This window comes from Salarias fasciatus, chromosome 12, assembly GCF_902148845.1.
Source record: "Salarias fasciatus chromosome 12, fSalaFa1.1, whole genome shotgun sequence".
Classification (NCBI taxonomy): Eukaryota; Metazoa; Chordata; class Actinopteri; order Blenniiformes; family Blenniidae; genus Salarias; species Salarias fasciatus.
This window is the reverse complement of record NC_043756.1, coordinates 13,233,122-13,248,064: the sequence shown is the minus strand read 5'-3', so window position 1 is coordinate 13,248,064 and position 14,943 is coordinate 13,233,122. Positions and strand designations below refer to the sequence as shown.

The window sequence follows — 14,943 nt, the reverse complement described above, 5'->3', positions numbered from 1 at the left end:
CATCAACCACAAAAGATTAAAAACGATCAAAGTCAATTGAAAAAGTTTATTTTCAAAGGAGTGACTAAACACAGTTTGCAGGTTCAGATTGAATTCATTCCTAGATCAGAACTGTTAAAAACATCTTCATACAGTTCAGATGAGTCCAGGTTTCTCACAATAAAAAAAAAAAATTTTTTTGGAATAATCCAGAGTTTCACATATTGGCAAATGAAATGTTTCATTCAACAGCTGGATGAGAGCAATATCCGACAGGAAATTAACACACACGGACACACAAGAAACTAAATGAGTTACAGATTGCAAACAGCCCGGTGAGATTTTTCTAACATTTGGAAAAGTCGAGATGCACTAATCCCACGTTTAAAGCTGCAACTGATTTAAAAGAAACAAAAAGGTACAAATTCCTAGACTGGAACATCTCGCTAGTCTGATAAAATCAAACCCAATAAAACTAAATTAACACATCTGATAGAGAAAATGAACAATAACAAAGCAACGACGGCACAAAAACTGAAGCTTAAGAGATCAGTCACAGCAATAAATCTGGCCTGAGGTATGTTGGATCAGTGCATTCTCAGGAGATCCAAAACAAAACAAAAAAAAGACACTCACCTGCAGACATCTACTGACACTAATAAATACACCTGCACCAGGGGTTTTCAAAGTTTGGGAGGATGAATGAGCTTCAACCAGCTGATCCCCTCCACTGTTAACACAAGATATTATTGACGACAGTGTGCGTATGCAATAAAAATATCACTTTTTATGTTACATGATGCCTTTAATTTTGAAATCCTATTAGTCCTTACAAGTCGTCGGCAGCTGTCAAATCATTCTTTCACCGTGAGTTTTGCGGGGAAAAGGCATCCCCGTGACCTCCATCACCCAAAGCTCTGTGCTGCTCCTCAGGTTAAGCCCAACCCAAACTTTGAAAACCACCGACCGACATCAACACTGGAGTGAAGGTTTTATATGGCGTCACGACTTGGAGCTTATTGACATGAGATGCTCACTGGTTTGACTTCATTGTTGCATTAAAGTACCCGAACCAACAGTCTGGTGGTTTATACAAATATCACATTACAATGCTTTCTCTATAAAAATATCTAAATGCAGATAAAAAATAAGGAAAAACTAGGACTAAGACAGTCTCTTTGGAGGTAAGAGGACGTTTGCAGCTCTGGAGTTTATAGAAAGTGTAAAAATATTACCTTTTTTTCCAGGTTTAATGCCGAGGTACTCGTAAAGAATTGATTATTGTAGTTATTGCTGAGAGACAGTATGAAAAGACATTCTGTGGAACAGTCACAAAACGAGAGCAAACTTTGAAGAGAAATAGATTTGCTGGCAGCTTTAGCAGCTTTAAGTTCATTTGTAAACACGTCAGTCCTTTCTGTATCGTTTTTAACTATGTGCTATGAAAACCGATGAGGAAGGAAGTCCAGTCACATTATGAAATTTTCTTCATAACAGCTACAATCACAGCCTGTGCTGTTATCAAAGGCACTTTTAATTAAATCAGCTGCTGAGATTAGAGATGTTGGCAGTGATGCCTGATGCATAAGAGGTTACAAAGTGCCACTGAGAAGAGAAAAAAAAAATCATTTGGAGGACGATTAACGGTGTGGAAAACACTTTGCAAAACGATTATCCCCGATTTCACAAGAACCTCGTGGCAATGCTGTTCAACTTTAAACTGTCAGAGATGAATCCGGAGATCAGAGGTCGTATTCCGCTGCACACTGCTGGAGGTACCACTCGTACAGTTTAGCCTGGAAAACAAAACCGTGAGAGATTCACAATCCTGACAGATAAACACTTCAACTATAAAAACCTTTTTTCCTCTTTTTTGCCATTAGGCAACACGGAAAGTTTAGCCTCATAAAACCAGGCTTGTTAGAAAAGACAAAAACCCGTATCCCCAAAAAGCAACAATAAAATAGAGAGGGACATTATTGTTCTTCACACTGAAAAAAAAATCCATAAATATTCATTTATTGCTTCTATTTAAAAAAAAAGAAAGATGGAAAGTCAGCTTGCTACACAGAAAAAGGATCAAGTGACTCAAACCTTCTTAGTTTTGACGATATCCTGGATATAATCGCTGTATTCTGCCATCGTCCTCTTCTCTTTCTTGGTCAGAGTTTTATTCCTCTGGCTGACGATGGAAACACAAACACGAACAATTCAATGACAGACAATGCATGTCAGTGAAAATCTGGGTTTCAGGTAAATTCCTTTTCGAGTGAGGACTTTTTTCAGTGAATTACACATCTGAATTTATTAGAAATATAATAAGGACTAATGTCAAAACGATGAAATCAGCTTCAGTACAAAACCATGAATATAACAGGGATCACAGTTGAAGACAACAAAGAATCTCTAAATATATAAAGAAAAACAGCGAAAGAAGAGATATGCTTTTTATTGTCTGTGCATCCAGAAGTCCATTAAAAATAATGTTTCAAAATGTGAAAAACATTGGGAAGTGCAATATTCAAGGAGGAAAACTACTAGCGTGACAGTTTGAGGTCATAAATATGGTTCAAGCTCTGTGAGAGGCTGTTTTATCCACCGAACAAAACACTACTTTCTATTGTTCAACCAACGTGATTTTCACTTGTCTTGAAACTTGCAACACTTACCCTGCAAAATACTTAGCCAGGAATAGCAGGAGGTAACAGGAAGCACCAAAGATGATCACAAATACCACTTGTCCATCTTCTGGAACCCAGTCCCACAAATACATCACTATTCCCTGCGAGAAGCATTTAAAAAAGCACAATGTTTATTTGGCAAACATATATTGATTTCTTGCTCCAGAGTTGAAAAAGATGTCGCTGCCGAGACTTACTGTGAAAATAACGAGGACGCGAGCCGGACCCTCGCCTAGGAGCTCGTCCAGCTGCTCTTTGGAGAAAGTGCTCACGATAAAACTGAGGATGAAGAAGACGGGCAGAACGGCACCCAGAGCCCCGCACAGGAGCGAGTGAAGGCGAACACTTTTGTTGTACTTCACGTCGGCCCTGCGCGCACAACAACAGGAATATTCAACACCACAGCTGATCAGACGTCGTTTCTTTTTCCTGTTAATTTGCATTGGAGGGTTCATCTTCACTGAACACACCGTGCGCTGGCTTTAAAGAGGTTATACCTGTCCTGCTCCAGTTTGGAGTTGATGGTGGAACAAATAAGATCGCAGTCTTTCTCCAGCTGGTTGAGAGTCTTCTGAACAGCCTGATTGATGGTCTTCTCTATGGTCTCACAAACCCCATCAATCTGGTTCACGCATCTGCTCGGCTGAACAAGACAACAGATATGTAAATGCAACTGTTCTGAAATGGAGAAAGGAAAAAAAAAAAAAAAAAACACTGTGTGCGTGTCAAAAAAGGAGAAGCCTGGAAACTTCCACGACAAACCCTGAGGGACCTGTGACTGACAGCCTTGTGCACTTTGCAGGAAGACAGGCTTCACTTGCTCAGCAATAATAAATTGAGTGTCTGGAGGGACGTACAAATCCACCATGCGGAAGAGAGCTTTGTGGTTGTAGATCACAAGATGGTGCAGCAATAACTCACGACCGGCCCGCCACCTGATCAAAGTAAAGGGTTTACGACCCCTGCCCTCCCCCCCGCAGCCGGTGGAGGAGTCTCTCTCAGCCGTCATATTTCAGCATGAATCATCAGGTCCAAGCCATCAGCAAAAAAACTAATTTACATTAAAAAAAAAAAATAAAATAAAATCAATCACTGGTTGTTCGACTCAAGGATGGCAGAAGCTTTAAATTCAGGCCCAAAATGAAAATGCAGCCGAGGACAATCACTGCTACAAACTCACTACAAGCAGAGCCAGACCACTGCTGGGGGCGTCTTCAGGACCACATTGTTGCTGATTCAGCAGTTTGTGTGGAACGGAAATTTACAAATGAAAGCATAAAGCTGTAAAAGAAACACGCAGATCAATCTAGTTTGGTTTGAAACCGAGTTTTACCCGCTGTGGGTTGGGGATGTATATTGTCGGCATCTCGAAACCACATTTATTGAGTCCTGGACGGCGGCACAGTTCCTGAACGATCTGCATCATCACTCTCTGACAAAAAGAAAAAAAATAGGGGGGATTTAACATGATTTATCTTTATCAAATGCAAAAAAAGATGTAATCTTTAAATGAAGTGAACCCACCTGTCTGTCCGTTTCCCTCCCGGCTTCGTCTGCCTTGCTGAGGTAGAACAACAGTTTGTCTCCACATTTTTCACTCAGCTTCTCCACGATGTTGAGCGTACGTTTGCACAGCGCTTGGCCCATTGGATCGAAGAACACAAACACGAGGTCTGCCTGTTCTCCTGCACATAAAAAGAAATCAGTCGGATTCACAGAACAGCTGCGTAATGAATCTGCTGCTTGTGCGACGGTGATAGCTAGGCAGGTGAAAAATAAAAATTTAATTGAAAAATGCACAATTCAAGCATGAATATGATGTATTTGTTGAAGCGATGGGTCTGTAAGGTGACCTTCACTTCATGGCCACTTTCTCTGCATGCGAGGCTGTAGACCTACCCAACCAGGTGATGGCGCTGTTGACGTCAAAAGGGTAGACCATGTCCCCGTCCACCAAGCCGGGAGTGTCCACGAATGTGACCAGGCTGAACTTCTTCTGCTTGGAGGTGGAGATCTCAGCAGACAGGTAGTCCAGGACACCTGGGGGAATACACACACTCTTTGTGCTTCCTTCCAGCTGAATCCACAGGGACAAAGACCGTGTTCAAAAAGTTGAGTCTCTGCAGGGCGCCGCCGCCGCTGCCACCGCCGCCGCCGCCGCCGCCGCCTCTAATGACTGGATTATTATGTGCCTGTACGAGCCGCAGTGCAGTCGATACCTGCAAACCTGAGGGAGGTCCAAGGCGTCAGCATCAAAACCTGAGAGGTCAACTTTTTCTACTTCAAGGCTCAGTTTTTTTTTTTAATCAACCTGTCTGTATGATTTTGCTATCGACGCTCATGGATGCAGGATAATCTCACATCAAAGTCAACGTCATCTCTGACGATGCCCTAAGCAGCAGCGGCCTCGCCCGAAACACCAGGAGAACACAGCCGTCACAAAACAGAGACGCGTTCAAGACGTCAACCGTCTCACTGTCCACTACGCAAAGAGGTCTGTTGTCATGGTTACACACAACAGCTCTTCAACTGGCAGCTTTAGCTTGGGGCGTGGGACATAAAGCTAGCCAGTGAAGAACGACTGTGAGGCAACGCACTGGGAGGTCATGATATCCCGCCACCCTCCCCTCTTCAAACAGGATCACTATCGAGACACGCCGCCGCCATCCTGCCTCCACGCGAACATACGCTGCAGCCCGTGCTCCACACGGGGAGGCAGGTGTTAACAGCAAACACAAATCACATCCTTGTGGCGCAGCGAGCGAATGGGCTGCTGCACATTAGCATTCGCTCTCTTGTGTTTCTCTTACATCAGCACGACAAGAACGTCAATACCTCCTATCACACGACTCCAAAGTGTGGAGGAAGTCCTGTTGTGCAAAAAAAAAAAAAAAAAGAAAAACTGAAATCAAGTGTGCCAATATCATCAAGCAGCTTCTTGCTGGATCTCTAGAATTATGCTGGTTTGTACGGCAAAGAGATGCACATGCACGCATCTGACAGACATGATGATCGATTTCATCAGAAGACAAAAAAAAGAGAAAAGTAGATGAGACAGTAAGTTCCTAAACTGACTGAAACCAACAGGGTTATGAAAAAGGGCAAAGGCTGCAAAACATGTTACATCAACCAAGTCGAGACGATGCGAACACACAATGAAAATGAGCAAACAAAAAAAATTACACAAGCAAACATTTGCAAACAGTCATTAATACATTTGACCTGTGACAGAGAGAGAATTTCCACGCAGCACGTCGTCTAAACTCTTCACAACAGGTTGAAAAATCCTTAAACTGCTTAACAATCAACATGAAATATTATTTCCAAGCATTTCTCAAAAAAGAAGAAAGAACAAAACAAAAAAAACAAAAAAAAAAAAACATCAATCAAGTGTTGCTCCTTCATAAGGATATATTCTGCTTTTCTGATGAGTCATCCTCAGTCGTGGCCACACAGGTAAACAGATGCCATATTCAGTATGATTCCAGAGGCTGTGATGAAGTTGTGATAAAAAAAAAAACAAAAAAAAACGCCAGCTTGTATTCCAGCAGCAGAAAGCCAGAGCCGAGCCGTGCTCGGGCCTGCCGAGCGGAGCTGCTGCTGCCGGCGTCGGGGCTGTGCCGTCTCTAATGGCTGTGACATTTCTCAGCAGCTCCTCCTGACTACGCTGCACTGCTGTCGATGGGGCGTGTGACTCATACGCCATACTGTGAGCGCTCCAGTCCGCACCCAGTGAACCCTCACTCTCTGCACGCTGCCTGTCAACATACACACACACACACACACACACCCCCACCCCCACTCACAGCCAGCAGGGCACACCCAGACCTTCTGCACGACCACCACACTCACGGCAGCTGTACCACAGCTGATAGACTGATCTGAAAGGAAACGTCTTGAAACAATAAATCGCTAAAAAACGCATTTTCCCTTTACTGTCAGTGTCTCTTCATCATGTCATGAAAAGCGGGAGTCGGCTTTGATGCATTCACCGTTACATCCAGGTTGATGAGTCAGTGTTGAGTCATCAAGGTAAAGAAACTCAACCCAAAACGTGCAACACACACTCCTGATCTCCCATGAGCAGAAATACAAAAAAATACCTCACGACCACCGCGACCAGCCTTTCTAATAATACGATGGATGAGATATGAATTCATTTTGCTTTGGCTGAAATGGCAGAACACCTTCTTCTTTAGCTCGCAATGAGTTTGTGACATTTGCTTATCAGCCTCCAGAAGAAAATATTCATGTGCTGCACAGCGGAGCATTATCTCCAACCTCAAAGGGACCCATCGCCGTCTGCAGTTCATGATTACATTCATCTCCTGCTCCCTGTTTCTGTACTGCTGCTGGACCGGCGCTGCATCTCCCCGCTGCTCCAGCACGTCTCACCACTTCATCGCTGCTGTTCTCTTTTTGATGTTTTTCCCACCACAATGCCACCAAATGGCCACATCAACAAAATAGAAAGAAACCACTGCATTTTTCTAATTGCACGATATTAACTGTATTTTTATGAAGATAAAGCCATGAACCTGCTTAGAACTACAGCTCAAGAACCTTCATTTAAATGAAGAATGCATACACGAGCCAATTCTTTTGTAAAAGTGGCACTGTAGTTCAATTTTGCAAACTTTACTTGTAAAAATGCAATTTTCAGAAACCAATTACAGTTTTTTTGATGCAAACAGGAAACAAAAGTCTTACCTTTAAACTCCAGGATTGGCCGAAAGTGAGGGTAGAGATGTAGCGTTGCATTCCCCTGAACAAGAAATCAAAAGAGAGAGAAGAAATGAGAAAAACACTAACAAGACAAATGCAAATCTGGATTTCTTTCTAACCAACCCACTACAACACATTCCTCTCTCTTCATAGCACTTTGCAGTCAGTTCTTAAAGCAGCTGCTGTGCTGAAAGTCTGTAAGCCTGCCTGAGCTCTTCCTGTACAGAGGAAATAATCCATCCACTCTGCAGTCCTCTGCTGCAAATATATTATTCATCTTCATCACCTTCACCACAGCAGGATATGAACACAGAAAGAGAGGGAAAAGATGAGAGAGGACAGAGAGAGACAAGTGTCTCCTGAGCCCGTTTATGTGCTGCAAAGATGAGTCTGTGTGCACGTGTGTGTGTGTGTGTGTGTGTGCGCGTGTGTGCGTGTACACACAACACAGCCTCTCACAGGAGCAGCATACAGGATGAGAAATCACCACCGACTGAGGGAGCACCTTTCACGTGGGCCTTTCATCATATGGATCTCTTTACCGCTTTCTAGAGTTAATTCTGATGCAGAAATGACCAATTTTCATTATAACTTCTTATTCTGGTTACCACTTAACAAAAAAAATCACTTTGCAGTGTTGTGCCTTGCTGTTCTTACCGTCAGTGATTCTCTTTTACGACCACTTGTGATGAATGTAAATCCCTGCGTTTCAATGGCCACGCCTGTTTTCTGTATGTGCTCCTCCGCATACCTACGGCGAGGGAAAGAGATGCCATGTGCTTACAATATATATTCATAGAGTCAAGACTGCATGGGTCACAACACAAAACCTAAAACATCTGCTACTTTTCTTTTGTAGGAATACTAACAATAGATAGTCACAATTTCAAAGGCAATTAAGAAAAATAGCTATCAATATTTCTTCTGCTCTCCAAAAAAGATACTTATTTTCAATGATGCTAAGGAGGCAAAATCCAGAAAATCCACCCATTTGGAAAATAAATATTGCTATTATTTTGGATGAAGTGATATAATAAACAAAATTCATTTGATTTTCGTTTTCAATTTCAATGTAATTTATTGGAATATACATATAACCAAAGCAAGCCTGCAGGGTGCCTGTGAAAATAAGCATTTTATACTCAACCCTGTTCTTTCACTCTGAAACATATTTTGACATAGTTATGGTTAAATAGCTTGAGAAATCCTAAATACCAGGGATTCCAAAATCTCTTAGCATTCAGGGATTTAAAAAAAAGTTGTGCAAACACTAATCCAATCACATCAAACAGCTCCCACAGTGAAAGTGACAAAAACTATAAAAACAAGAGCTATATCTATCAGATTCTAAGAAATGACTGAATATTTCTGAATGATTGAACCAATCTGCAGTTGCTGCAGTGTAAAAACATGTGGGGTCACAGATTAACAGATTAAACCAAACTACACGGTGATAAAACAAGCAGTCAGAAATACTTTGATTTCAGTTTCTTTCCTTTCGGTTCAGTTCTCTCTATGAATCTCTATGAATCTGCACTACCATCCATTTTTACTTGTTAATGTTGATGTTATTAATGGGGGTGAAATGGGGGTGGGATTGAATACGTTTTTGTTCTTCCCACTTTCTTCTCCAGGCCGAATGAACAGATTTAAATTTTGAATTCTGAGCTCAGGTATTTTCTTGAATGCTTGAAATAAATAAAGCAATGCAAAACACAGCACCACAGCAGATTATCTGCCTACACTGCAACAAAATAAGACTACACGTTAAGATTTTTTTCTTAAATTGCTTTTATGTGTCTGAACTAGAATAAACTGATGACCTGCTTTCAAACCAAAACCTTTAAAGAAAAAAAGTCATGTGAATTTGGCAAAAATGTTCTTGCCTACTGGCAAACTCTTTCGCACATCTAGCCGGGCATGTGATGGTCAACATGACGCTGGTGGAGAACATTCAGTAAGATATATTACCAGTTAATGAAGGAGCTCTTTCCTGCAGAGTGGTTGCCCATTATCATCACAATGATCTTCTTTCTGGGAGGCAGGAGTCGGACTCCCAGGCTGCTGGCAATCTTCACCAGACCTAAAAGCATTGAGGCATGTTGAAAAAAAGTTGGACACACAGTCTTTGAAATTTGCAGCGACCCCGTTTCTCTTCCACGAGCTCCGTCAGGATCTTAAATTCATTGGTGTACCGTTCACACTGAAAGGCCTCGCGGAGAGCTGTGGCTCAGTAGTTAGGGCACGATCACCTTCCAGTCACAAAGCTAGTAGTCAGGTCGATTCGGTGCCGATGGGTCAACACGTCCTTGGACAAGACACTGACACCTAAGTTGGTCCCAATGGCACGCAAGCATCTTGCAGGACCTCTGTCACCATGTGTGAATGCAAAGCACACCAAGACTGCTGAAGCGGTTAAATGCACTGCATAAATAAAATCCATTCACCGTATATCTTGGAGGCGTCGGCAACGGAACCTGCTGCACCAGCAGCTGAGAGCTGCGCTTGCATTTGCATAATAAATGAACTTCAATTTTATACTTTTTCCAGCTACTGCAGAAGTATTGAAGTGATCATTTATTCTCATGGATTCACACGAACACACTCAAACAAACCATAGATGAGGAGCTGCCATGTGAGCTGCTCACTCATCGTTTGGAGAAAAGCAGATTTCTTGGGTTATTTCGCCCTTCAGCACTTGGAAGGAAATGACAACTCAACTCTCAAGACTGAGATTGGAATACATCCCACCTGACAGCAAAATCACACCAACTGTTTGTGTTGGGGGGCACAATGTGCTTTAATTTCTTGTCAAGAGGGGGCTCCTCCTTCCACACAAATCCTCATGGGTCACTTTACTGAAATATATATTTTTCCCCTTGAGCAGCAGGAAGAAAAAGTCATGATGGAGAAAGGGGTGCGGCAGACCACTTACTCAAATGCATTTTACCAAGAATGCATTGCACATTCAGCAGATTTTCAGAGGGTCCTTTTATTATGGCCACACCTCAGCCACACCTGTTCAGTGAGGCTGCTGTCTAACCAGCATCCTGATATGCCACATCTGTGAGGTGGAAGATTTATCTCAGCAGAGGAGAAGTGCTCCGCAGGAATCCAGATTTAGATACATTTCTGAGCAATATTTGAGCAAAATAGGCCTTTTTCCTTTCAAAGAAAAAGCCTTACATCTTTAAGTCTAGCTAATGGAAATGGAAGCGAAACCTAAAGTAATGCTTTTTCTTTCGGTGTACATATGACTGGGTCATTGATAAAGTGAAAGCTTGGCCCTCATCCTTCAAAGGCTGGACCCCCAGCCTCCCACACTCCATCTTAAAATCTACTTTTACCAGAAGTCTGCGAACACAGAAGCTGGAAACAACCACGAATGTGCGTTTCTCCAAATTATACGAGTGTGTAAACATACAGATCATGTGAGCAGAGCAGAGGTGTCCTGAACCGCTTCCCACGGAACAGTGTCAGGAGCAGAAAACCGGGATGACACGCCTCTGCACCAGCAGTGAACCGGATCGTGCACCGCGCTGCACTGTGCGGTAGTTCTGCCTCCTCCGCGCCGTGAATGCGGCTCTGTGTTTCTGCCAGGCTGTCAGTCAGCGGCGGGCTGCGGGGGCTGCGCGGGACCCCCCCGGTGTTCAGTGTCAGGCTGTTTGACACAGACTGACAGCTGCAGCGGCCTCGCCCCGACTTCACACGCGCAACGAGAAGCGTTTCACTTCTTCAGTCACATTGTAAAAACTTTATCCGAGAGCCTGCACACCGCGCAGTTACGTAACATCGCGTCCGTGCGTGACTTGGTCCGAGCTCCCCGGTCCTACCTGCGCTGTGAGGTTAACCCGGTGGCGGGAGGAGGGGGGGGGCGGTTTCGTGTATTTACCGTGGTCGCTGTCCACATACAGGCTGTGGCACTCCTTCAGGATCCTCTCACTCGGGGTGGTGATCGCAGACTCCAGAGGGTTTGCCACAGACCGGGACTTTTTCCCCGACATTATGAACACATACACACCGACTGCCCCGCTGCTGTTTCCTAAACCGCGAGGGGAAGGATTTCACGGTTGCACCAACTCCGAGCTGTGCGGAAGAAGCGCCGACCTGCGGCGCAAACGCAAACATGCACACAAAAAACGAGCTTAAATATTTGTGTTGAGGTATTTACCAGCAGTGGCGTGCATATGACGGAAAAAGAGTACTTGATTTAAGTATGAGCCTTAAAAACTAACTATCCATTCATCCTGTTTATCTTGAGTGGGCTGCTGGAGGAAAAGCTGACTCTTTAGATCTGGATCTGATGCATCTCCATTAAGAAACATAATTACAGGTCTTTTTTTATTATTTTATTTTATTTTATTTTATTTTATTTTATTTTATTTTATTTTGCTTTGTTTTTTGCCTCAACAGCTATTTGAGTCACTTTAGGACAAATGGATATAATCCCATGCAATTCAGTCCGTGTCCTTCAGTCCATGCTCATTTCCTGGTATAGAGTCAGTAAATTATTTTCATGTGTTTCACAAAGTGGTAGGTTGTATGTCACAGTTATAGATTACAGATTTTGCCAGTTGTGTTTACATTCTTTTGCCAATCTGTGTTTTTCAAGCAGCTGCCTGAGCTGAAGTCAAAAATGTGAAGCAACACCATTATTTTTCAGCCGAAGACTGATAATGCAAGAACTATAAACTGTTTTGTTTCGGTGAATAAACATAAATGTTTTAAGGGAGCTGGTTCCTTCAACTGGTTTAAGTTGAACTAACTCAACAGGTTTCATTGTGTGCATACTGTCAAAGACAGGCCAACGTTGTCTCAGTTCTGCAGTTGGAAGGATTTCCACTTTACAGCTGGAGTCAGGCCATGAGAAATCTCTTGAGTTTTTGTGCAGCAATCAGCTGAACTGATTGTTCAGCAGTTTATAATCGAAGACTTACAGAAATCTTCAATATTGAAGACACATTAACAGAAGACTGCAAACAAATAAATACACTCGAATTGGTTTTATTTTGAATTTCCTTTTTTTGCTGTCTTTGTTTAAATCCCTTTAATTGCACCATTTCTATGCCTTCATTTAACCAAAAATCCCAAGACATCAAACAAACTGATACATTTGCTCTTACTTGAATATCACTTTGCTCCACTCAACACATTTTTCTGCTGCTGGGCAATGACTGCATATTTTGTAATGAATCCACACTAAAGCTCAACAGTTTACTCTCTGTAAGCTCAAAGAGTTGTAAAAATAACAAGGGGGGTATTTTATTTCTGTATCTGGGTCAAATAGTGTATTTCCCAAGGACAAAGCCTTGGCAGAGTAGAAAATTGTTTATTAAAGAGTTAATCAGTCCCTGCAGCCTGAAGCTGTGGTCATATGCTGCACCTTACAGCTGCAGGCTTCCATCAGCGTTTCATCTGAACCGGATTAAAAACGATTCATTCTAACATTTCACGGCCGCTCCTGAAATGAACTTTACTGAGGGATCCGATGAATCAAAGAAAAGGGTAAGACCAATTTCACAGCTTACTGTCGCTCTTTAGATGAATTTAAGAAGAGGACAATGCAGCTTGTGGCAGATTGTTTCTGATCCGACAGCAGCGAGACCAGATATGAATTAAAGTTATGCAAATAGATCATTATAAACGAAGCTGAACAGCAAAGTATTTCACGGTGGATCATGGAGAACTGCTGCTTTTGGTAAAACTCAACCCTTGAAGTGCAAAATGTTTTCGCCGTGAAGATGTTTTTCCTCATATTGTTGCGAATCATCACTTCATCTCGTGATATGCAGCCGGTTTGTTTGGAAATTTTTGATTTGATGTTTCGTTTCATCGTACTTGTCGCTACCCGTGTCCTAATCTCTGCAAAGAATTCATTAAGAATTTATTAAAAAAAAAAAAAAAAAAGCTGTCACCGGAGCTCCAAAGGAACAAAAACAACAAAAATAACTCACTTTTACACAGATACGTATTTCAGTATCATGTTGTTACTTATAAAAGCGTTTAGGATCTGATGTAGTTTCAATCCTTCTGTAAACTCTTCAGGATGGAAACAAAACAAACGCAATGCATTGAGTTCATCAGCCCCCTCTACCCTAAACAGTTGTGTTTATTCTATTTCTATGTAATCTTTCACCAGTGAGATATGAATAGAACAGTGTTTGTTTGTGTGTGTGTGTGTGTGTGTGTGTGTGTGTGTGTGTGTGTGTGTGTGTGTGTGTGTGTGTGTGTGTGTGTCCTGTGATAAATGAACAGTAATTGCTTCAAAGCAAGGAGAGTGTGGGTTCTAATCCATGCTGGGTCTGTCTGTGTGGGGTTTCTATGTTCCTCCAGTGGGTGTACTCAAGAAACTCCAGTTTCTCCCCATAGCCTGAAAAACATGCCTGTTAGTTGGTGACCATACAGGTGTGTTTTTTCTCTCTCTCTGTGTTTTTGCCCTGCAATGGACTGGTGACCTGCCTGCAGTGCATCCTGTCTCGGCTGGCTCCAGTCCCTTGCATCCTTGAACTGGATAAAGTAATGAAGTTAGATAACAGATAACATTAAAAAGTTTATTCAGCAACCTCCAAATGTATGGCATGTATAAAACTGGGGGAAAAAAATAATGATAAGGAGGAGATGTAAAAATAATCACACAAAAAATTACCATGATTGATGTTGCCCTTCAATAAATGTAAGTTACAGGGGACTTACACTTAAAATATGACTTAATGAACTCATTCAGCAATTGAAAACGATTTCTGTACAGGCCACAGTTGAAAGGCATCTTTATCTTTCATTAAAAAAAAGCAAATTACTTTAATGGTGATCAAACTTTTTTTTTCAATATTTTTCTTGATTTTTCACATAACAAATGACTATTGAACAAAGTCAATTAACACAATACCACACTTTCACACACACTTTCTCACACACACACACACACACACACACACACACACACACACACACACACACACACACACACACACACACGCTCAGTCTCGTATTTCTATCCTCGTGGGGACCGTCCATTGACTCCCATTCATGTCTAGCCCCTAACCCTAACCCTTACCCTAACCCTAACCCACACCACAACAAAGCCTAACCCTAAAGAAATGTTTTTGCAGTTTTACTTTTTTCAGTAACAACAACATGGTCAAGAAAACACTGTTTCTCCTACTTAGGACCGGAAAAAGGTCCCCACAAGGCACGTCGTTCCACGTTTTGCTATCCTTGTGGGGACATTTGGCCCCGACAAGGATAGAAATACAAGAACACACACACACACACACACACACACACACACACACACACACACACACACACACACACACACACAGGGTCTCCAACACCATTCATATACGATAGTAAAGATAAGACAAATTAATAATAAAAGAAAAAATAGTGAATTGTAAATAGGGATGTACATAAGAACAATTAAAAGAAAGCAAAAGCATGATTAAAAGGTACCATATTACCCTATTCTCTTGATGTTATAAGGTTCATATAGGTATATATAGGTATATATATAAGGTTCCACAGTTGTGTAAATTCCTTAATTTCACCTTTGGCAATG

General features: G+C 42.1%; 1 protein-coding gene across 2 annotated transcripts in view; it reads right to left on the bottom strand.

Moving 5' to 3' along the window:
* The window catches only part of LOC115397853 (uncharacterized), a 29,898-nt gene extending 18,467 nt beyond the window's left edge, over positions 1-11,431 (bottom strand). Inside the window, exons 1-12 of one of the 2 annotated variants that reach the window (XR_003932534.1) lie at positions 11,278-11,431; positions 9,357-9,468; positions 8,043-8,136; positions 7,371-7,425; positions 4,560-4,700; positions 4,185-4,345; positions 3,994-4,092; positions 3,158-3,303; positions 2,858-3,029; positions 2,649-2,761; positions 2,074-2,161; positions 1,139-1,775 (exon numbers count right to left, since the gene is read on the bottom strand). Coding sequence is in view for 1 of the 2 variants with exons in the window: in XM_030104335.1 (XP_029960195.1) it covers positions 1,722-1,775; positions 2,074-2,161; positions 2,649-2,761; positions 2,858-3,029; positions 3,158-3,303; positions 3,994-4,092; positions 4,185-4,345; positions 4,560-4,700; positions 7,371-7,425; positions 8,043-8,136; positions 9,357-9,468; positions 11,278-11,389 (1,347 nt within the window). In the remaining variant the exon portion in view is untranslated. Of the gene's footprint in view, positions 1-63; positions 1,776-2,073; positions 2,162-2,648; positions 2,762-2,857; positions 3,030-3,157; positions 3,304-3,993; positions 4,093-4,184; positions 4,346-4,559; positions 4,701-7,370; positions 7,426-8,042; positions 8,137-9,356; positions 9,469-11,277 lie in introns of those variants that run through there. The other variant, XM_030104335.1, reaches the window with a different exon arrangement.
* Between the last annotated feature and the right edge of the window lie 3,512 nt (positions 11,432-14,943).